Genomic DNA, 24,077 nt, shown 5'->3' on the forward strand with positions numbered 1-24,077 from the left:
AACCAGCTTGGTTAGCCAAACTATAAAGAGAAACCAAATAAAATTTGTGTCTCAAAATATTAAGTGCACTGCCACTTGGAAATCAGTGAAGACGCACACCCACATTAGCCAGCCACCCATTGATATAAAGTACTTTTTCCTGAGTGATTCTCTCAATTCCGAACATGAGTGAAAAGACCATCTCCTCTGCAGGCGAGCTAGCACGAAGCAGGTAGCAGATGACTATCCATATTTCAGAATATACGAATCTCTTTTACCTGCGACTTTATGCCCTATAGCAAGCTACCCCTTGCCCTTTACTCTGGAGCCACGAAACAAAAATGGATTTGCATGCCTTTCTAGAAACACGGCTATTGCATAAAACAAGGTAAACCTGTACAAGGAAGATTACAAAGGCAAATTGGGCTTGTTAAAAAGGAGATCATAGTCAATTATATTGACTTCCCCAGTGTCCACATTTTTCTAATCAGACACAAAAACAAGAGCTTCCTGGCGTGGCTTCTTCATCCCGCCTATTCCAGTGCCTGCATATCCTAACCTAACAGGGGGCACAACGCAGGAGGGTTTGCATGTCTCCAAAACACCCCCCTCTGCCATTTTCTCAATGCCAGGCTCAGTACTGGGGGTACCGAGGCCATTCGTCAACACACTTGGAAAGTGAAATTTCCCATCTATTGTCAGCCAGTCTACCTGGTTCTATTCAGACAGACAGCCGTGTGTTTGAACGGATGGAGTCACTCCCTCCAACACAGACTTTATTCAAGAGAAAAACCCACACACAGCCCCAGGTGGAGCAATCGCCTTACCTTGGATACCTGCCTTGGCCCCTCCATGCTCTTCCCTGGGCTGGGTGGGTTAATGCCTGTGGGCGGCCCTCACCCCCCGGCCAGTGACTGCGAGGTGGCCACAGCGTCCCCGTGGTGACTGTGCCGGAATGCAGGCAGCTGCCGCCCCGGCCACACTCGCAGTTTCCCAGAGCAGCTTCCGCCTCGCTATCAGAAGTACAAGTGGTCCAGAAGCACTGGCCACGTGCCCACGGCGGCTCCCATCCTCCCTCCGAGCCGTCTCCCCTCCCTGCGCCCCCAGGCCGTGCAGCCTCCCGAGGGAAGGGGCCATCTGCTGGCTGAAGTCGGTTAGGACAAACGTGGGCCAGCTTTTGCGCTCTGGAGCCTCGGCTTCAGGAGATCGTGGGATTGTCCGCCCCCGTCTGGCCTAGGCTGGGGTGCGCGCTTCTGTTTACGTTGCTCCCTAGGTTCCATACAACGGGACATTTCAAAGGCGTGGTTGAGGATAGAGGTTTACAGATTGCAGAAGGAAAAACAAAATTGCTCTTGTGTTTACCAGGCGGTCCCGCAGCACAGCCAGTGCTTGTGCGGGGTGGATTTAAGACTCACTTGGGTCAGAGCCATTGACTGCCTGGAGGCACTGGAACATCCAAAGGAAGGGAATTTAGTACACTGTCTGAAAACGCCTTTTTTTATTCCTTCCCACTTTTAATTTTTTTTTATTTATTTTTATTGTTGTAGTTTAAGTGGAAGTTTACAATTCAAGTTAGTCTCTCATACAAAAATTTAGATATGCATTGTTACGTGACCCTAGTTGCTCTCCCTATACTGTCGCAGCACACTCCTCCCTTCCACCCTGGATCTCCCCTGTCCATTCAACCAGCTCCTGACCCTCTCTGCCTTCCCATCTCGCCTCCGGACAGGAGCTGCCCGTTTAGTCTCATGTATCTACTTGAGCTAAGAAGCACTCTCTCCAAGAGTATCATTTTATGTCCCACAGTCCAGTCTAATCTCTGTCTGAAGAGCTGGCCTTGGGAATGTGAAAACTCAGGTTCTTGACGAAGCAAACTTTCCACATTAAGTATGTAACATAACCCACGTGATCTCCTATGATTTACCCACCTGGCAAAGGTAGCAAGCCTCTGCAAAATAAGACTTACAGAAATCTTTTCTTTTAGGAGAAGAAAATATTGCATGTGCCCATTCCTTGCCTACTAGTTGATGACCTTTGCATCTAGAGCTGATTCCCTTAACCAGGCCATCTCCTAACCAGGGCCGGCCTGGCTCTGAGCCTCCGCTTCAGGAAAGGGTGGGATTTGCTGCCCCCTTCTGGCCATGTTTGGTGTGTATGCTTTTGTTTACAAGTTGCTCTTTTATGGACATAAATAACGAATGAGACAAAAAAGGAACTTTTTATTCAATTAAGCAGGTTTTTACTTGAACACCAATCCACCCTGTGCAGGTTTTGGGGAAATAAAATGTGCAGTGTGTCTCTTCGTGGAGTTTAGCCTGCGTTTGGTGACGGTCGTCCTAAAAAGAGAAAGCAAACAAACCTCTGCACAAGAAAGTGTTAAGTGCAATACAATCAATGCAAATGTCCAAACACAGGCTGAGTCCATCAGGTGTACCCTTCTCCCCGGTGTGGTCCAAGCCTCACATGTCAGACCCCAGACACTGCCTTGAATTCTGCTATGTCTGCCGTTCTTCAGCTTTGCCTTATTGCTTGAGCTTCCAGGATGTTCAGACAGTTCTGTGAATACAGTAGGTGCTCTAGGAATGCTTATTCTTGGCACTTCTGTTGATGATGGTGGTGATAATAGGAAGATGGAGGGCTTCTACGGCAGGGAGGCACGGAGGTGAATGGCGGCTTCTACGGCAGGGAGGCACGGAGGTGAATGGCAGGCTCTAGCATCCAGATGCCCAGCTCAATCCCTGCTCTGTCCATCCCTCATGAAAACCTGCCTTGGGCAGGTTACTCAACCTCGTAAAGTTTCTCTACCGGGAAAATGAAAATGATAATAGGGTCAGGATGAGGATTAAACGAAATGACCGATGTAAAACCCTTAGAACTATGCCTGGTATGGAGCCATTACTCAATCAAATATATCTTTTATTATCATTATCATCATCATTATTATCCCATCTTCCCAGTAGGAAACTGCAGTGTACACTTAACTCCTTACTAATCCACTACCTTGTTATCCTACATTTCACATCTACGACAATAGTAAAAAATCTACTATCTGACTCTTTCGCCCATTAATTAGATATTCTGGCAGTAATCTTTCTATGACCAGTGCGACATACAGTACCCACCTAAATTTTCCACCTCTCAGGTGCAGAGGGACCTATGTGTCCAACATAGTATTTTGTGATCTGATATGGTCATGCCCCATTTTCACATAACACTGATTTTCGCTTAAGAACCTGGTCTTTGGCACCTAACCATGTCAATAAGTGAGGAGTGGGTGTAGTGGCTAAAAGCAGGGGCTTGAGACCCAGGTACTGACTCTGCCAACTTTCATTGTCATAACTCTGAGCAAATGATTTCAATTTCCTAATCTATAAAATGGTTGCTGTTGTCGTTGTTAGGAGCTGTGGAGTCGGTTCCGACTCACAGGGACCCTGTGTGCAACAGAAGCAAACCCTGCCCGGTCCTGCGCCATCCTCACAATCGTTGCTATGCTTCAGCCCATTGTTGCAGCCACTGTGCCACTCCAGCTGGTTTAGGGTCTTCCTTTTTTTTCACTGACCCTCCCCTTTACCAAGCTTGATGTCCTTCTTCAGGAACTGGTCCCTCCTGATAACATGTCCAAAGTATGTAAGATGAAGTCTCGCCAACCTTGCTTCTAAGGAGCATTCTGGCTTTACTTCTTCCGAGACAGATTTGTTTGTTCTTCTGGCAGTCCATGGTCTATTCAATATTATTCGCCAACACCATAATTCAGATGCATCAATTCTCCCGTCTTCCTTATTCACTGTCCAGCTTTCGCACGTATATAAGGTGATGGAAAATACCATGACTTGGGTCAGGTGCACCTTAGTCCTCAAAGTGACATCTTTGCTTTTTAACACTTTAAAGAGGTCTTTTGCAGCAGATTTGCCCAATGCAATACATCATTTGATTTCCTGACTGCTGCTTCCGTGGGCATTGATTCTGGATCCAAGCAGAAAGAAATTCTTGACAACTTCAATTGTTTCTCCATTTATCATGATGTTGTTTACTGATCCAGCTGTGAGCATTTTTGTTTTCTTTATGTTGAGGTGCAGTCCATACTTAAGGCTGTGGTCTTTGATCTTCATCAGTAAGTGCTTCAGGTCCTCTTTGCTTTCAGCAAGCAGGGTTGTATCATCAGCATATCGCGGGTTGTTAATGAGTCTTCCTCCAATCCTGATGCTGGTTTCTTCTTCATGTAGTTCAGCTTCTCGGATTGTTTGCTCAGCATACAGATTAAATAAGTATGGTGAAAAGATACAACCCTGATGCACACCTTTCCTGACTTTAAACCACGAAATATCCCCTTGTTATGTTCAAACAACAGCCTCTTGGTCTCTGTACAGGTTCCTCATGAGCACAATTAAGTGTTCTGGAATTCCCATTCTTCCCAGTGTTATCCATAATTTGTTATGATCCACGCGGTCGAATGCCTTTGCATAGTCAATAAAACACAGATAAACATCTTTCTGGTATTCTCTGTGTTCAGCCAAGATCCATCTGACATCAGCAATGATATCCCTGGTTCCATGCCCTCTTCTTAATCCAGCTTGAATTTCTGGCAGTTCCCTGTTGATGTACTACTGCAACTACTTTTGAATGACCTTCAGCAAAATTTTACTTGTATGCGATATTAATGATATTGTTCGATAATTTCTGCATTCTGTTGGATCACCTTTCTTTGGAATGGATACAAATATAGATCTTTTCCAGTCGGTTGGCCAGGTACCTGTCTTCCAAATTTCTTGGCATAGATAAGCGACCTGCTAGTATATAATAAATAATATACAAATATATTTAATACATGATATAAAATTCATATATATTTACTATATGATATAAAACTCTATATACAATATAGAAAATCTGGTGACTATAGCATTATAGGGGTTTTACTGTACTTAACTCATAGTGTTGCTTGCACCTGACACAAAGGGATAAGGCTGCAATAAATGGTAGCTAGCAGTAAAAGAAGGAGCCCTGGAGGTACCGTGGTTAAGTGCTTGGCCACTAACTGAAAGGTCAATGGTTCGAACCCACCAGCTACTCCTTGGGAGGAAGATGTGGCAGTCTGCTCCTGTAAAGATCACAGCCTTGGAAACCCTCTGGGGCAGTTCTACTCTGTTGTGCACGGTCGCTATGAGTCGGAATCGACTCAAAGGCAATGAGTAGTACTAAAATAGGAGTCCCTGGGTGGCACAAAGGGTTAAGTGCTCAACCGACAAAGAGATGTCTTGGAAGAAAGGTCTGGTGGTCTGCTTCTGAAAGGTCACAGCCTTGAAAGCTGCATGGAGCTCGGCTCTGCTCTGACACATATGCGGTCACTATGAGTTGGAACTGACTCCATGACAACTGTTTATTTTTTTGTTCTTGTTTTTTTATGTAGTAAAATAAAAAATTTGAAGGCTGTGTTTAGACCAGCCACCAGTGCTTACCTACCCCCGAGATAATGATGTCTTTATCTTAGTTCACTTTTCTATGTATTTGCGGATCACAGGTTAATGCGTAGTGAACTGCCCTAGTGCCGGCACTCTGTGCTAACTTTCCACGCGTCTCTTGTGAAGGTCACCTCCGTCTGTGCCTTGACTAGAACTCTTGTCGCTGATGGCACTTGCTTTTCATCAGAACAGTTCTTGCACAGGCTTCAAGGACCTCTGAGGGTGACGACTGCTAATTATTACCTGGATCTGTGCATAGGCTTCTCTGAGGAACCAAACTCAGGGACACTTTGCTCCCACAGTTCTTCATGCTTTGGAACTTGGACAAATAAAGCTGAACAACGTTGGCAATGATCCAGCACTTCTTGGGTGACAGAGAAGATTCTGGAAGGAATTGAGCTAAAGAACACTGGGGTGCTTGCAGCTGGATATTTGTTAGCTCTTCCTTGTCTATATACCTTCTAAAAACAGTATGACGCAACTGATTGAATTGGGATCTTCACTACGTGGATTGCTCTTTCTTTCTGAACGCTCTTAAGAGGACTCAGGAAACTTGGTGGGATGATTTGGGAAAGGGCTTTTAAAAATCCAGGGAATTTTCTTTTATGACTGTGCTCTGAGATTAAGAATCCCCGTTGTCGTCGAGTTGATTCTGACTCCTAGCGTCCCTGTAGGACAGAGTAGAACTGCCCCATAGGGTTTCTAAGGCTGTAACCTTTTCAGCCACCATGCCTCTGTCAGTTTGTTGTACTGTGTTGCTGTGATGCTGGAAGCTATGCCACCTGTATTTCAAATACCAGCAGGGTCACCCAAGGTGGACAGGTTTCAGTGGAGCTTCCAGACTAAGACACACTAGGAAGAAGGACCTGGTGATCTACTTCTAAAAAATTGGCCAGTGAAAACCTTATGAATAGCAGTGGAACACTGTATGATAGATTCAGTGCCTAAAGATGAGCCCCTCAGGTTGGAAGGCACTCCAAATACGACTGGAGAAGAGCTGCCTCCTCAAAGCAGAGTCACCTTAAAGGCATCGATGGAGTAAGTTTTCAGGACCTTCATTTGCTGATGTGGCACGACTCAAAATGAGTGGAAGCAGCTGCAAACATCCATTAAAAATAGGAACGTGAAATGTACAAAGCATGAATCTAGGAAAATTGGAAGTCGCCAAAAATGAAATGGAATGCTTGAAGATAGATATCCTAGGCATTAGTGAGCTGAAAAGAACTGGTATTGGTCATTTTAAATCTGACAATCATATGGTTTACTATTCCGGGAAAGACAAATTGAAGAGGAATGGTGTTACATTCATTGCCAAAAAGAGTATTTCAAGATCTATCCTGAAGTACAACTCTGTCAATGATAGGATAATATCCATACACCTATGAGGAAGACCAGCTAATACAAGTATTATTCAAACTCACACACCAACCACTAATGCCAAAGATGAAGAAATTGAAGATATTTACCAACTTCTGGAGTCTGAAATTGATCAAACATGCAATCAAGATGCATTGATAATTACCAGTGATTGGAATGCAAAAGTTGGAAACAAAGAAGAAGGATCAGTAGTTTGAAAATATGGCCCTGGTGATAGAAACGATGCCAGGGACTGCATGAGAGAATTTTGCAAGGCCAATGACCTATTCATTGGAAATTCCATTTTTAAACAATATAAACAGTGACTCTACACGTGGACCTGGCTGGCTGGAGTACACAGGAATCTAATTGACTACCTCTGTGGAAAGAGACAATGGAGAAGCTCAATATCATCAGTCATTACAAGGCCAGGGGCTGACTGTGGAACCAATTGCTCATATGCAAGTTCAAGTTCAAGCGAAAAAAATTAAAACAAGTCCATGAGAGCTGACATATGACCTTGAGCATATCCTGCCTAAATTTAGAGACCATCTCAAGAATAGATTTGACACACTGAACACTAATGACCGAAGACCAGATGAGTTGTGGAATGACACCAAGGACATCAGTGGGATGACATCAAGGACATCATACATGAAGAAAGCAAAAGGTCATTAAAAAGACAGAAAAGAAAGAAAAGACAAAAATGGATGTCACAAGAGACTCTGAAACTTGCTCTTGAACATAGAGTAGCTGAAGAAATTATGAAGTAAAAGAGCTGAACAGAAGATTTCAAAGGGCAGCTTGAGAAGACAAAGTATTATAATTAAATGTGCAAAGACCTGGAGTTAGAAAACCAAAAGGAAAGAATATCCTTGGCATTTCTCAAGCTGAAAGAACTGAAGAAAAAAATTCAAGCCTTGAGTTGCAATATTCAAGGGCACAGAAAGCATCAAAAGAAGACGGAAGGAATCCACAGGGTCACTGCACCAAAAAGAATTGGTCGACGTTCAACCATTTCAAACCAGAAAAACCAAACCCACTGCCACTGGGTGGATTTCCACCCCTAGTAACACGTAGGACAGAGTAGAACTGCCCCATAGGATTTTCATGGCCATAAATCTTTACGGAAGCAGACAGCCACATCTTTCTCCCCCAGAATGGCTAGTGGGTTCGAACTGCCAACGTTTTAGTTAGTAGCCGAGCACTTAACCAGTGCACCACCAGGGCTCCTTTCAACCATTTCAGGAGGTAGCATATGATCAAGAACCGATGGTACTGAAGGAAGAAGTCCAAGCTGCACTGAAGGCATTTGCGAAAAACAAGACTCCAGGAATTGGCAGAATATCAGTTAAGATTTTTCAACAACGGGATGCAAGCTTGGAAGCGCTCACTTGTCGATGTCAAGAAATTTGGAAGACAGCTACCTGGCTAACCAACTGGAAGAGATCCATATTTGTGCCCATTCCAAAGAACAGTGATCCAACAGAGTGCAGGAATTACCGAACAACATCATCAATATCACATGCAAGTAAAATTATGCTGAAGGTAATTCAAAAACGGTTGTAGCAGTACATCGACAGGGAACTGCCAGAAATTCAAGCTGTATTCAGAAGAGTACGTGGAACAGGGATATCACTGCTGATGTCAGATGGATCTTGGCTGAAAGCAGAGAATACCAGAAAGATGTTTACCTGTGGTTTATTGACTATGTAAAAACATTTGACTGTGTGGATCATAACAAATTATGGATAACATTTGGAAAAATGGGAATCCCAGAACACTTAATTGCGTTCATGAGGAACCTGTACATAGAGCAAGAAGCAGTTGTTTGAACAGAACAAGGGGATATTTACTGCATGCTTTAAAATCAGGCAAGGTATGAATCAGGGTTTTATCCTTTCACCATACTTATTCAATCTGTATGCTGAGCAAATAATGAGAAACTGGACTATACAAAGAAGAATTCGGCATCAGGATTGGAGGAAGACTCATTAACAACCTGCAATATGCAGATGACACAACGTTGCTCGCTGAAAGCGAAGAGGACCTGAAACACTTACTGCTGAAGATCAAAGACCACAGCCTTAAGTATGGATTACATCTCTCAACATAAAGGAAACAAAATCCTCACAACTGGACCAATAAGCAACATCACGATAAATGGAGAAAATATTGAAGTTTTCAATGATTTCACTTTACTTAGATCCACCATCAATGGCCATGAAAGCAGCAGTCAAGAAATCAAACAACATCATATTGGGCAAATCTGCTGCAAAAGACCTCTTTAAAGTGTTACAAAGCAAAAACGTCACTTCAAGGACTAAGGTGCACCTGACCCAAGCCATGGTATTTTCAGTTGCCTCATATGCATGTGAGAGCTGGACAATGAGTAAGGAAGACCGAAGAAGAATTGATGCCTTTGAATTATGGTGTTGGCAAAGAATATTGAACATACCATGGCCTGCCAGAAGAACAAACAAACTTGTGTTCAAAGAAGTAGAGGCAGAATGCTCCTTAGAAGCAAGGATGGCGAGATTTCATCTCACATACTTTTGCAATGTTATCAGGAGGTACCAGTTCCTAGAGGAGAACATCATGCTTGGTAAAGTAGAGGGTCAGTGAAAAAATGGGAGACCCCCAACAAAACGGACTGACACAGTGGCTGCAACAAAGGGCTCAAACCAGGGCTTTGAAGTAGTTCAAACCGGTTCAGTCATGGATCACGAAACAAAATCGAAACAGACCCGAACTTTTCAAATGTGGGTGAAGCAGAACGATAACTGGAATGGGAAAAATTACTGGTTGATGCCCTGGAATGGGAGACTCGGAGGAGACATAGTCAGCCGTTTCAGGAGTCTGATTCAGGAGACTGGATTAGTTTGCTAGGACTGTGGAGAATGGCGCACATTCAAAGTTGTGTGGTTGGCTGCCATCTTTGTGCAGGGCACCATGGTCCAACTCTGCCCATCCAGAGATTTGGTTGCTATGCAACACGCTTGCTGCCCTCTTTTCCTAGGAAGGAAGGAAGTTTCTAGCAGGGCTTCTACGTGATTTTTCCTATTCTGGTTATCATTCTGGTTCACCCACATTTTAGAAACTCAGGTTGGGTTTCCCTTCATCAGCCATGACCGAACCGGGCAGAACCAGTCCAAAGCACTGGGTCAAACATAGCAATGATTGTGAGTATGGCACAGGACTGGGAAATGTTTCAGTCTGTTGTACACAGGGTTGCTATGAGTCAGAGCCAACTTGATGGCTCCCTCGGAAGAGTCGGTGGGTTCGAACTGCCAGTCTTTTGGTTAGCAGCCAAGTGTTTTAACCACTGTGCAACCAGGTCTCCTTAAGACTAAGAACCACAGGAACTATTTTTATGAAAGTCAGATGACCCTGGCAAAGGAGGACCTCCTTTTCCCCACAGACGATATCCTTTCTTTTCTAACCATGACTCCCCAAGTTTGTGGCATACCCCGCCTTCAGTGGCTGACCGTGGCCTTGAGGTTAAAATCCATACCATTGAACAAGTCAACAAACACCCCCTGCCCCATTCCCAGACCCCAGTCGAATTTTCCATTCTTACCCGCCCCCCCAAACTCTTCACCTGCACCTGCTTCTTCTGTTCTAACCTGGGATTGCAAACTCAGACACCTTCAGGGGCCAGGCAGGTAATATAAATTCTTGATGAGAGAATCACATTCAATTTTTTTAAACACAGTATTTAGCAAACTAAAGATGCATCTTCATCACTCCAGTCAGCCACACAAAATGAAGTTCACTGTGCATTCTCTCCTCTGAACCTCTCTCCCCTGGCCCCACCAGATTCTGTCAAAGGCAGCTCAGGCGTTTGATATGTGGCTAAGAGGCCAGTGTCCTGCCAACCACCAGAGACCGCGGACATTTCCAGCATGCGATGAAGGTGCTGGCAGTTGAATCATCGGTCTTCCCCCTGTGGGATGGTTAATTTTATGTGTCAACCTGGCTAGGCTATGGTTCCCAGCGGCTTGACCAAACACTAGACTGGTTGTTGTTCCATAATGCAATCTAATGTAATCACTTTCCAACTAATCTAGTGTGATCAATCAATCAGTTGAAAGGTGAGTTCCTTAGGGTGTGGCCTGGCCCCAGGCTATAAATATTTCTGCAGAACTTGCTCTCTCTTGACTCTGCACTGTTCCCATCGCCTGACCAATGAATCTTGGAAAGTAAGCCTGCAGAAGTCTCCAGCCTGCTGCCTGACCTATAGATTTGAGACTTGGCAGCCCCCCACAATCTCATGAGCCTGCAGAAATCTCCAGCCTGTCTCCTGACCTATGGGTTTTGGACTTGTCAGCCACACATTTGCATGAGCCACTCCCTTGAAGTAATTCTCTGTCTCTATATCTTGCTGGTCCTGTTTCTCTAGAGAAGCTTAAGACACCATGGGATAGGGCTCCCAGGAAAACTCGGCCACATCAGGCCACAGCTGACTCCTCCTGAGAGACTGGAGGGACCCCCAGACTCTAGAGACTAAACCTTCCTTTCTGTGTAGCCATCCCCTGCTGTGCCTAATCTGCTCTCTGTGATTCTCCTCACTGATGGCTCCAAACTTCTCTATGGCCTCCCGTCTCCTACCCTAACCTGCCCCCTCCATGCTCAGAAGATACATCCACCTTCTACTGTGGGGCAGAAATGGAGCCCTGAAGGAAAATCACTCAATTTCCCGCCCTGAAGAGAAGAAACTATCTGTTGCCGAAGGATAATTTCCTTCTCTTTTCCTCACCAGGATTATCCTTCCTCTGTTGCTTGGCGTCTTCTCCTCCTCACAGATCTCAGTCAGCAATCCCTTCTCTGTCTTTCTCGTCATCTATTGGCTCCCTCCCACGGCAAGAAAATGTGGGGATGCCTACATCAACGGTCTCCTCAGTTCCTGCTCTACTTTTCTCTGAGCCCCATCACAACCACATTTGTTTTTTAAATTTTTTAAGTGTACTTTAGATGAAGGTTTAAAGAACAAATAGTTTCTCATTAAACAGTACACATATTGTTTTTTGACAATGGTAAACAACCCCACGATATGTGAACACTGTCCCTTCTCAACCTTGGGTTCCCTATTACCAGCTTTCCTGTCCCCTCCTGCCTTCTCATCCTACAGCTACATTTCTTGAGTCATCTGCATATGTTGTTTCCATTCTATCTCCCACTGACTCTTCAACCATGGCCTGACTTCTCTTCCCACCACTGTACTCACTCCCTCACTGCTAAATTCAACCAACACCTTTTAGTCCTTATATTTGTAACAGGACATTTTGGTTGAGTAGGAACTGGAGATCAGTCACTGCTGATGAAAGAATTGGGCTATCCCCCCAGTTGATTTATTGGGGTTTAAATACTGTTGTAAAGTATGGGAAGACCCTCCTAACCATCTGTTCACATCCAATGATTTACTCAGAGGACAGATGAGTCTCCCTGGGGGAAAAACTAGAATGCTGAGACTTTGACACCTATTGAATTGTAAGGTCATAAAATCTTGTCTGATAAATTGAGATGACTCTAGACCAAGGCCAATTTGTGGAAAATGATCTAGGCTAACTGAGAGAGAATGCACCATTAAAGGAAAAAGGATCTCACATGCAAAGGTTTACCCTAACACTATGACATACCCTGCACCATGGCATCAAGGTTGGAGGGATTGCTAGTTTGAGACAGAATATGGGGCAACTGGTTTGGTTTTTTGCAGGTGTGTGTGTGTGTGTGTGTGTGTGTGTGTGTGTGTGTATTCTTGGAAGAATTACAACCAGAGTGCTCCTCGGAAGCGAGGATGGTGAGAATTTGTCTCACGTACTTTGGACATGTTATCAGGAGGGACCAATCCCTAGAGAAGGACATCATGCTTGGTAAAGTATAGGGTCTGTGAAAGAGAGGAAGACCCTCAATGAGATGGATTGACACAGTGGCTGCAACAGTGGGCTGAAGCATAACAACAATTATGAGAATGACACAGGACCAGGCAGTGTTTCATTCTGTTGTACATAGGGTGGCTATGAGTTGGAACCGAGTCAATGGCACCTAACAACAACAGATATACATATATATTTTACTTTTTATTTTGAAAAAATTATAAGCTCACAAGAAGTTCCAAAAATAGTACTGAGAGGTCCTGTGTACCCATCACCCAGCCTCCCCCAAAGGTAACATTTTACAGAAGTTACATATCTATAGCACATTCTCAGGACCAGGAAATTGCCATTGGCACGATAAAATGGACTCGCCTACAGACCCTATGCAGATTCCACCAGGTTTTATACTCACTCATTCTTTTTTCTTAAAAGATTTTAATGTGTTCTACTTGTCTTGTCTCCCTTAAATACCGTGATGATTTTGAGGAAAAACATTTTTATCTTCATTAGCTTAGTGAACAATGAATTTTAGAGATGGGAATGTGTTGGTTTATCTCTAGCCTAGGCTCTTTGTTTTATACATAATTAATCAGAATTCAGAGAAGGGATGCTTGCCAGGTCTCTTTGGAGTCCTCATGCCTGACTCAGTGCAAGACGGTCAGTTATCCGGGAATTACTATCTTCTTCTCTGCTAATATTTTTCTTAAGCATAGTACAACTCTGGTGAGGAGACAGCCTATGAAAACTAATTTCTTTTTGAAAATGAATAAACATCTCAATTTCCTCAAGCACAACTGAATTAAGAAACATTACTTTACAGAGCATGGAATTAATCAGTCCAGTCTGACTTAGAAAGAGCTCCTGGTGGTTTACATTTTAACCACTGTGCTAACTGAGCAGTCCTGCCATCTCTTTACCAGAGGTGAGGGCTGATAAGCCTCTCGCTACCTGGCGCCAGAGACAGATGACCAAAAACCAACAATCTGGCGGAAAGGTCACAAAAAGAAACAGAAGGCATGTCCCGGTTAATGAGAACATGCTTCCCTGGTATACGCCCTAAAACATGGACACAGTAAAAGCAACCTGCAAATTGACATCAAGAGCAAAGGCAAACTTGCTAAGAACTCTTGCAACAACCAAGGGATACTTTGAGTCCTTAATAGATTAATTCAGGGTTTTTTTTTTTTTTTTTTTCTTTGTTTTTGTTGTTGCTGTTTTTACCTTGAAATGGCAAGGTCTTCCTGGGGAACATTCCAAGAGGTTTGTGGCAAAGGAGCCAGCTGTTTTAGAATGTGAGTTCCCAGAGAGCAGAGCCTGGGGCTGAGGAAGGTGGAGGCGGGGTAGGAAGGTGCCGCAGGGCAAATGTCTGAGGCCAGTGCTGCAAGGTCCACACGCTCTGTGAAACCCTGTCACCTGGGAGGTTGTGACCACGCAAAGGGGGTGCAGGTGACACTGAAGGGCGAAGTCTACCTCCCTTTCCCGGCGAGGCTGACCTTTCTCATGTCCTGTGAGGCACTTCCTTGCCGGGAATTGACCATTTTCATGTTGGCAGTGACAGGCTAATTATTTCCTTCCTAAGAGAACCTGAGCGGATCTTGGCTGCAGGCCCCCTGCTGGGCAAGTTCAGCAGATTAGACTGAACTTCATCTGATTTTAATGTCCTTGGACCTGCGTACAAGTGCTGCTGCAGAGTCTCCACAAATCTTAGGAGCAAAGGTTTCCCATAGCTCCTTTGGGGTGGGGGCTGGGAGAGGGTAGACACTGGGCTTTATACTTTTCATATAACCCTAAAGAACCTAGGAGTCCTGGAGGTGCAACGGTTAAGTACTCAGCTGCTCGCCGCAAGTTCGGTGTTTGACCCACCAGCGGCTCCTCGGGAGAAAGGCCTGACGATCTGCTCCCGGAAAGATTGAACCAAAACCGAGCTCACTGCTGTTGAGATGATCTTCTTGCTTCCACAGAGCAGCTGGTGGGTTCGAACCACTGACCTTTCGGTTAGCAGCCGAGTGCTTAACCACTGTGCCACCTGGGCTCCTTAGGTAAAGATTACAGCCTATAAAACCCTATGAGGGCAGTTCTACTTTGTCACATGGGGTCGCCATGAGTCGGAATCAACTTCACAGCACACGACAGCAACAACAGAATCTAGCAATACCGTACACAGGAGGTGGCAACTACTTAATGAACTGAACGGAATAAGAATCCACATTTCAGAGTTTATTCAGTGTTGCAGTAAATGTACAGAAACGGTCTCTCTTTCTGTATCTCTTTTCACAGTTTCTGCCATTCTTTCAAGGAGAAGATAGCACGTTTTGAATCAGTTGCCTGTAGAGCCAGGGGCAAGACAACTGTCCAACCTCGCGCCAGCAAGCCAGTGTGGGATTCCTATGTCCACTCAGGAGGGTCCATTGCTTTCCACCCACCCTGTCCCTCTGTTGTAACTGGGGGGTAGGGCTGGGCCATGATGGAGGTCTCTGTGCACCCATCCCAGTCTACGCCTGAGCAATACACTCCCCTTTGCTCTTCTCTTTGCTCGCTGCAGAACGCGGTGGCACAGTGGCAAACATCCGCTCAACATTCTTCTGTGCTCTCATGATGCTGCTGTATTATGAAGGTGGTGAAGACTGTATAGAAGGGCAACCTGATTTACAAAATAGCATTTGCGGAATCAAATACGTTCTACAACTATCTGGGGGAAGGGGACAAAAGGTATACCACCACCACCCAAATAAAAAACAACAGGAAAAGGAAAATTATGTAGGCATAGAATTTCTGATAACCTCACTCCTGAGGTGCCTTGTCCACGAGGCAGTGCTAAAACAATACTTGAAAGGAAATACAAGCACACTGAAAACACTTTATAATATTATTTTATAGTATTAGTTCTTATCCCAAAGTACTTTACTCTCTCAAACTCACCACCATAGGCCCCCTGAAAAGCATGTCAGATATATCAAGGAAAAAAGTCTGCCCAGCGCTGGTTTCTCAGTGTGCCTCCACCTGCGGTCCGCATCAGTAAACTGGCCACCAAGTGGGAGGAAGAGGGTGGAGGGAGACAGGACAGCCTGGGAGAGAAGCAAGCCAGGCTGAAGCAGAAAATCAGGAAGTGAGGCTGAGCCATCTCTGCTTTCACAAGGGGGCATACTCTTGTTCTCAAGGATGTTGTGTTCTGGCGAAGTCTGCCCAGTCCCTCCACCCCGGGGAATCCTGCAGGACGTCCATCAAGATGAATTCCACCCACCCCTTCCCCCACACACAATGAGCCCTGGAGGTGCAACAGTTAAGCACTCAGCTGCTTAACGAAAGGTCTGTGGTTCAAACCCAACCAGCCGTTCCCCAGGAGAAAGACCTGGTGATCTGCTCCTGTAAAGACTGCAGCCTTGGAAACCCTAGGGGGCAGTTCTACTCTGTCACATGGGGTTGCTATGAGTCGGAATTGACTCGACAGCACACAACAGCACACTTTGCTAGTTAATAAAGAGGAAAGATTTCCTGGCCTAGGGAGAAGAGTCTATGCTATCTTGTCCTGATTTCACATTTAAAAGAAAGAGGTTACTTTCACCAGTCCCGACTATTTCTGAACACTGAACTAGGGATTTTAAAGCACGTACTCCCTGGTTGTTCTGGCCTTAAGCCAGGGGAAACTACACAATCAGCTATTAAAACCCAGACAGACTCTTCAAACTTTGGATTTTACCACTCTTTATTTTATAGAATGAGAATATAATACATTGCAAATTCATTTGGCAGAATAGATATTTTTATAAAATAATTTATAATTTTGGCCAACATGTGAACCCACTGGGAATAAAGAAATTTTGATAATAATAAACTATTTTACTTATGCAGTAACTTCCACAATGTTGGGTAGGATATTGGAGTCCCTGGGTGGTGCAGTTAGCACATTCAGCTGCTGACCGAAAGGTAGGAGGTTCGAGTCCACCTCCACCTTCACCTAGAAGCACCTCAGAAGAAAAGTATGACACTACTTCCGAACAAATGAGCCAGCGAAAACTCTATGGAGCTCAGTTCTACTCGGACACACGCAGGGTCGCCATGAATCAGAACTGACTTGATGGAAACTGGTTTGTTTTTGTTTAGCTTAATTGAGTTTATAATCCAAGGCCTAAACAGTTTGTGTCTATTCAACTTCATCCTTTGCTAGCTGTTTAACCTTGGGAAAGTCAAACTCTAACCTTACAACGCGGATGATAAGATTGCCTCCGTCAGCACTGGTGCTGAGGGTTGAAGGAGACAATGTACGTGCGCCACCGAGCAAAGTGTTCGGCACAAGGAAACGTCTCAGCAAATGTTAGCTATTATAAGTATTATTATTTTTTTAATTGTTGTACTTTCAGTGAAAGTGTACAATTCAAGTTAGTCTCTCATACACAAATTTGTATGTACATGGTTATGTGACCCTAGTTGCTCTCCCTGTACTGTAACAGCACACTCCTCCTTTCCACCCGATTCCCCGTGTCCATTCAACCAGCTCCTGACCCTCTCTGTCTTCTCATCTCACCTCCAGACAGGAGCTGCCCATTTAGTCTCATGTATCTACTTGAGCTAAGAAGCACACTCTTCACGAGTATCATTTCATGTCCCACAGTCCAGTCCAATCTTTGTCTAAAGAGTTGGCCTTGGGAATGGTTTTAGTTCTGGGTTGACAGAGTGTCCGGGGGCCTTGCTGTCTGGGGTTCCTCCAGTCTCACTCAGACCATTAAGCCTGGTCTTTTCACTAGAACTTGAGTTCTGCACCCCACTTTTCTCCTGCTCCATCAGGGACTCACTGTTGTGTTCCCTGTATTGTGACTATCATTTGATCCCAAAGAAAGGGAATGAAAGTAGAGAGGAAAGAGAAAGAACTGGGCGCAAGAGGAGGACTAGAGAAAGGAAGGGGGTGTGGGTGGCTGAGTCGGGGAGAACTGCTTTCACCACTTCCCAGCATCTATTGCAGGTTTTGCTCTCAAACATTTTGTAAGATCCCTAATTCAAGGTACTGTTTGGACCTTTCGGAGTGCAGCGGCAGGGCTTCCAAGGGAATCATTAACTTCACTGGACTATCTTGTTTGTGGCTGTATTGACTCTTTGGGAGTCAGTAACATTTTGCGATTGGGACACACTGTTTCCCGGACCCTGCTGGCCAGCCCCAAAATGGAACACACAAAAATGGTCCTTCTATTTCTTTTATTTCTGCCATCAGGTAAGATGAAAAATGTCTTTTATTTTAATCATTACTTCCCCCCTTGCAAAGTATGACCGTGCTGTGTACTACTGTTTTATACCATGGCTTTTGGTCTACTTGGTTTAATTTAGCTCTTGATAAACGAGCGTCTCAGTTCAAAATCTAGTAGGAGATTGAGGAATTCTTCAGGAAATAAGTGTAATCTCACTGTGAACACTGTCAGGGTGTTAAAAACAAATGGGTGGAGACCATAAGGAGAGACTTATCAAATCTAAAAGATTGGGCCCAAATGACAGTTATTTTAGTTGGAAAAAAAGACCATCTAGCTAACAAACCAAAAGGCCGTTAGTCTCTTTGCCTGGTTCTCAGTTTGATTAAGTCAGAACACTTTTGTGAAGGTATTATGTTCCCCTCACTTCAAAATTTTAAAACAATGAATTATCTCTGAGTATATTTGACTAGTCCGTGTAGCTGGGCTCCTCATCTCCCTGTTTGCTCTGGTTTGAGTAAGACTTTCCATACTTATATGTCTGCTCCTGGTGCCTGGAGAAATCCCAGCGTCAACCTGCCAAATGATGTATGTGTATATTAATTCAACAAATATTCATTTAGTGCTTGGGGTAGGCCACTTTTCATATACAAATACACACACACACATATATATATACGCCTCCTTTATTCATACTTGCTTTTTATCACCTGGAGAGAGAAATTCAGTATATTCATCCCCATTGTGAAGGTGAGGGAATCCAGACTTGGAGAAGTCATGTTCTTTGCCCACTGACCAAACTACCAAATCCAGGAACTGAAGGAATCAGGATTTAAATCAGGGCTTTCCAAGAATGAATCTAGTGTTCTTGCTGTTTCAACTTTGTTTAAACCTTCTTTAAAATATTCTAAACATGCCCTAGTGGCTCTGTTTTTCTTTTTAAATAGCTTTATTGAGCTATAACTCACATAGCAGACAATTGGCCCATTTAAAGTATATAATTCAGCGGCTTTCAGTACATTCAGAGTTGTACACCCATTGCCACAATCAATCTGAGGACATTTTGTTACCCAGAAAGAAACCTCTTAGCCATCACCCCTCCCAACAACCCCCACTGTTGCAACTCCTCCCGGCCCCCCAACATGAATCTGATTTTTGTCTTTATAGATTTGCCTATTTTGGGCATTTCATACAAATGGAATTGTACAATATGCTAGTGTTCTTCATATAAACAGTGCACAGATACTTGAAATTTGCTTTATAAATTACCAGATAAAACTTTTCAAGTTCAAAACTTTTCATTTTAAATTAGAATCAAATACATTTGGGTTTAATGGGAAGAAGTCCAAGAAACATCAAAGAAACTATAGAGCAGGGGAAGAGTAAACAGAGAATTTTGTGAACAGTGGTTGTGTGTGTGTGTATGTGTGTGTGTCTGTGGAGGGAGGGTATGTATATTCTATTTCCACCCGTGGAAAGTAGGAGCTGGAACAAGATGAACTTATTCAGTGGGTTACACCCAAGTGTTAGAACAAGCTTCTCTGCACCAGAATTAGCATATGTTTTAACCAACCTAGGAAAAACCCTGTCTTTCATAGACTCTTTTTGAAAGGAAAGCATTTACCCTTACTTTCCATGGAAGTAACTTTCATCTTTCCAGTGTGCTGAAATACCCAGAGAGAGAACCAATTTTTTTACAGCTATACTCAGTGAGAGTTGGATATACCTTTTGCATTTCATGAACCACTAAGTCTTTTCTTTCAAACACACAAGCATGCATGCACATAGACACCAGAGTGATTTTTAAAATATCCCCATTATTGACAGTGTTGACATGTCGTGAGGTTGTTAACCATTGTCATAGGGCAATACGTGTACTAACTGTTTCAAGAGAAACTATTTGTTCTGTAAACCTTCATCTAAGGTACAAAGAAAAAAAGAATTATCTATGTGAGAGCAAATTGACAACAGCAACTCAAAAGGTTTGATGGGAAGCCTACGGGACAGTGAGTTGAAGATAATGGTGATGGAATAATTCAGAAAAGGAGAGTGAGAATCACAGCACAACTGGAAGAACGTAATCGATGTTACTGAATTGTACATGTAGAAACTTTTGAAATGGTGTAACTTTGGCCATGAATATTGTCACAAAAAAAAAAAAAGGTCCTCTGTCTGAGAAGGGCGAGTGTTGATGTGTCATGGGGTTGTTAAACAATGTTATAAAACAGAATGTGTACTGACTGTTTAATGAGAAACTATTTGTTCTGTAAATCTTCATCTAAAGTACAGTAAAAAAAATTTAAAAAATCCCCATTATTAATAAAATACTCCTGCTTTAGCAGCAATATACACCTGTATTTGGCCTCTAATATAAAAATACTTTTCTACCAAAAAAGTGTTAGTGTTTCTTCATCAGCAAAGAAACCATATTATATCCCATTGCCATACGAACTGCAGTGGAATAAGAAAAAACAAAAAAGAAAAAATAGATTCTCTTCTGGGATATTTCTTTGGAATGTCAGCCCCTAAGGTGGATTCAGCTAGCTTACATGCTGTAATTTGCTATGTATTTAGACGAAACATAATTAAAGGATGATAGAAACAAGAATTCTCTTTCTGAATACCACTTATAGCCTAACCTGCTACACTTCCCAGAACTCTTCAAGAAGTTTACTTTAACTCTGTATAAAATACATTTTGTAGGTTTACCGCATGTTTGTTTTTGAAATCACCCCCTGATCTATAGAATTTACCAAGGCACAACTCTTCTTGGGATTGAGGGTTCAAATGGGAAGAAAATGCTGAGCAGATTTCAATACGGGTCTAAGATATGTATTTTTCCATAATCTTTTGATACATTTATCAAGTGCTTTTTGGTGTATTAAGGTTTAAACTGCGTCAATCAACTTCCTGTTCCATAATCCATTCGTCCCACTGTGGAGTCTCTTAACTTGTGGAAGGATGCAGTAGCAGGTGTAGGGACCGGGCGAGCTTTGCCTTCATCTATTAGGGTGCATCTCCCCCTGTTCAGCATGCATATTTTCAGGGTGGGCAGGCAAGGCCTTTCTGAGAATGAAGATCTGGCTTTTAAGGGTCCTTTCTGCTGGAAAATTTTCTTCAGCATACAAATATGCTCTAGGAGGTCTCGTCTTTAAAACAAATTCAGTGACTGCACATTCCCTCCAGTAACGGCTCCTTTCAAGCAGACTTTTGAAAGCTTTGTGTCTTAGTTATCTAGTGCCGCTACAACAGAAATACCACAGTTGGATGGCTTTAACAGAGAAATTTATTGTCTCACAGTCTCAGAGGCTAGAAGCCTGAATTCAGGATGCCAGCTCCAGGGGAAGACTTTCTCTCTCGGCTCTGGGGGAAGGTCCTTGTCATCAATCTTCCCTCAGGTCTAGGAGCTTCTAGCGCAGGTACTCCAGGTCCAAAGGACATACTCCACTCCTGGCTCTTCTTTCTTGGTGGTATGAGGTCCCTCTCCTCTTTGCTCCCTTCTCTCTTTTATGTCTCAAAAGAGACTGACTCAAGACACAACCTAATCCTGTAAATTGAGTCCTTCCTCATTAACATAACTGCCTCTAATGCCTCATTAATGTTATAGAGGTTAGGAGTTACAAAACATAGGATAACTACATCAGATCACAAAATGGTGGACAGCCACACAATACTAGCAATCATGGCCTAGCTAAGTTGACACACTTTTGGGGGACATAATTTAGTCCATAACACTTTGTCTTCTCATGTGTTCCCACTGTCATCTTCTTAGCCACTCTTTAACTCATCCACCCTGGATTTGGTCCTCCCCTCTCCCCTCTATGTGGTCGAGGCTGCCATGATGCCTGATCCAGTGAAAACTTTGCTATCTTCATCTTAACTCTCACTCCTGTAAAAGTCGTCTGCATTCCATACCCAAAGGATGGAGCTGGCACCTCCAGACTTGAATTAGGGGTGTCAAAGTCAGGTCAGGCGTTATGTGGAGACCCAGAAAAAGGGATATTCTTTGCAGTCTTGTCTGTGGAAACACGGCCAGGGCCCTGTTGGCCACTGTCTGAGTAACAAGGGAGGAAGCAGCTGTCAGACAGATTCTTGGCCTCTAATTTTATTTCACAGAAAAATCATGGTCAGTGTTTGTCCTGGACTCTGTTTTTCCATAATATCCCCCCTAAATGCCATCATTGTGGCAAAAATTATCTGCAATGTATTGTAATGTGTCACTGTACCCAGTATAAAAATGACCTTGTATTGTAGATGAGATTCTTACCCTCCAAGAATTTTTGCCCAAGTTGAACCACAATTTAGTTCCTCCACTCGCCGTTGAGTCAACTCTGACTCGTGGTGGCCCATGTGTGTCAGAGTAGAACTGTGCTCCACAGTGTTTTCAGTGGCTGATTTTCAGAAGTAGATCACCAGAACTTTCTTCTGAGGTGCCTCTGGGTGGAAATGAACCTCTAACCTTTTGGTTAGCAGCCCAGTTCGTGAGCCATTTGCACCACGAGGGACTCCACAATTTAGTTCAGTTTTTATTTATTCTTAATAACACCATCAATTTGCTAAAATGTTTGCACCTCAAGGCAGAACTATCCTCACTGTCAGTGAAAAAAAAAACAGGGTCACAGCCAAAGAGTAAAACCAAAGACCCGTTGTCGTCAAGTCAATTCTGACTCATAGTGACCCTATAGTATGCAGCTGGAAATCAAACAGTGGCCTCCAAGTTCCATTTATGCCCAAGGATTGACAAGGTAACACTAAACTGGTTAACAGCAGGGCCCACTTTACCCTCTGTCTCCACTGAAGATCACGTCATGTTCTATCATGGCAAGGTAACTGGGGGCAAAAGGACAACAGAACTTAGTCTTCTTGACAGTTTCTTCTCCGTTAATACAGAAGTTGTTAAGTAGCTCTAATTTATTAATCTAGTAAATCTACTAATATAATGCGATCTATTAGTAGAAGTTTTCCTGACTGAACATTTTGATTCATGGCCACCCATTCTCCTAAAAAAGCAGCAAGTTTATTTGCACGGATATAAAGCTAGCAATGGCATTGATTGATCAGCTGTCCCACTTTGATTCTCCCTTTCTAGGTGAAGGAGACTCCCTGGATAACTATGTAAGTACTGAAGGGGCCTGGCTCTTCAGCGTCATGCATAAGCAGCTGGAAACTGGAAGCACAGGCGAATGTGCCACAAAATGCGAGGAGGAAACCGAGTTCATTTGCAGGTATTTTCATCATCATTGCAGCCACACAGAAATCGTGCTGTTTGAGACACTATTATTCTGATGACAAGACATTTACTCATGAATTTATTAACAGAAACAGGACTTAGGAGGAAAGAGGAAACTTCGTGGAATCAGAATTTGAAATCTATGTTTGCTCCCTGAATCTGAAAGCAGACAAGCAGTTTCTTGCTAAGTTTTGTAAGCATCCTCTTTAGGAACATACTTGAAAAAAGAAAGCTATTTATTTTTATACATGACATAAACATTAGCAGCTACTGTTCTGAGCTCTACTTTTTAATATCACCATTAATAAATATTTAATGAGGATCATGGGGATGGAAGTGTGTCCTCGGCCCTAAGGAGTAAGGAAGTATAGACACAAGATTCAGTCCCTGCCCTTTTATATTTATGATGCAGTCAACGAAAACAGATACAATGTAAAAATTTAAATATATATATATATATATACACACACACATACATACATATACATAAATACATACATGGGAGCCCTGGTTGCATAGTGGTTAAGAGCTCAGGCTCCTAACCAAAAAGATTGGCAGTTCAAATCCACCAGCCACTCCTTGGAAACCCTATGGAGCAGCTCTACTCTATCCTATAGGGCCTCTATGAGTCAGAATCGACTCTACGGCAATGAGTTTGGATATATATATGGCAGCTAATGCGAAGTACTGATAAGCATTCCTAAGGGTTGGACCGCTAGAAAAGACCTTCTGGAGAAGGCGGGAATTGAGCTGGGCTTTGAAGGGTGGCTAAGATCTTGATGAGCCCCAACAAGGCGTGGAGGCATGGCCGTGCACTCTGTGATAGGGACAACGAATAGACTGATCTGGGTACCGCGAAGGACTCACATAGGGTCCTAGTGGGGGGAGTAGGCTGGAACGGTAGACTGTGGTTGACTTTGAAGGCCAGACGGAGCATCCATGATAGAGCATGCTGATGGGGTAAGGAGTTGGATGGGGGTAGGGAGAATGTAAAGATGGAGTC

The 24,077-nt window shown here is 43.5% G+C and overlaps 1 protein-coding gene across 4 annotated transcripts in view; it reads left to right on the forward strand.

The window, feature by feature from the left end:
- Positions 1 to 17,641: 17,641 nt before the first annotated feature.
- The window catches only part of PLG (plasminogen), a 51,616-nt gene continuing 45,180 nt past the window's right edge, over positions 17,642 to 24,077 (forward strand). For 3 of the 4 annotated variants that reach the window (XM_004368791.2, XM_023727984.1, XM_004368793.3), the window contains exons 1-2: positions 17,642 to 17,873; positions 22,934 to 23,069. In XM_004368791.2, coding sequence (XP_004368848.1) covers positions 17,825 to 17,873; positions 22,934 to 23,069 — 185 coding nt within the window. In that variant the 5' untranslated portion in view covers positions 17,642 to 17,824. The remainder of the gene's footprint in view (positions 17,874 to 22,933; positions 23,070 to 24,077) is intronic. The other variant, XM_004368792.2, reaches the window with a different exon arrangement.

This window comes from Trichechus manatus, unplaced genomic scaffold, assembly GCF_000243295.1.
Source record: "Trichechus manatus latirostris isolate Lorelei unplaced genomic scaffold, TriManLat1.0 scaffold00002, whole genome shotgun sequence".
NCBI classification, from domain to species: Eukaryota; Metazoa; Chordata; class Mammalia; order Sirenia; family Trichechidae; genus Trichechus; species Trichechus manatus.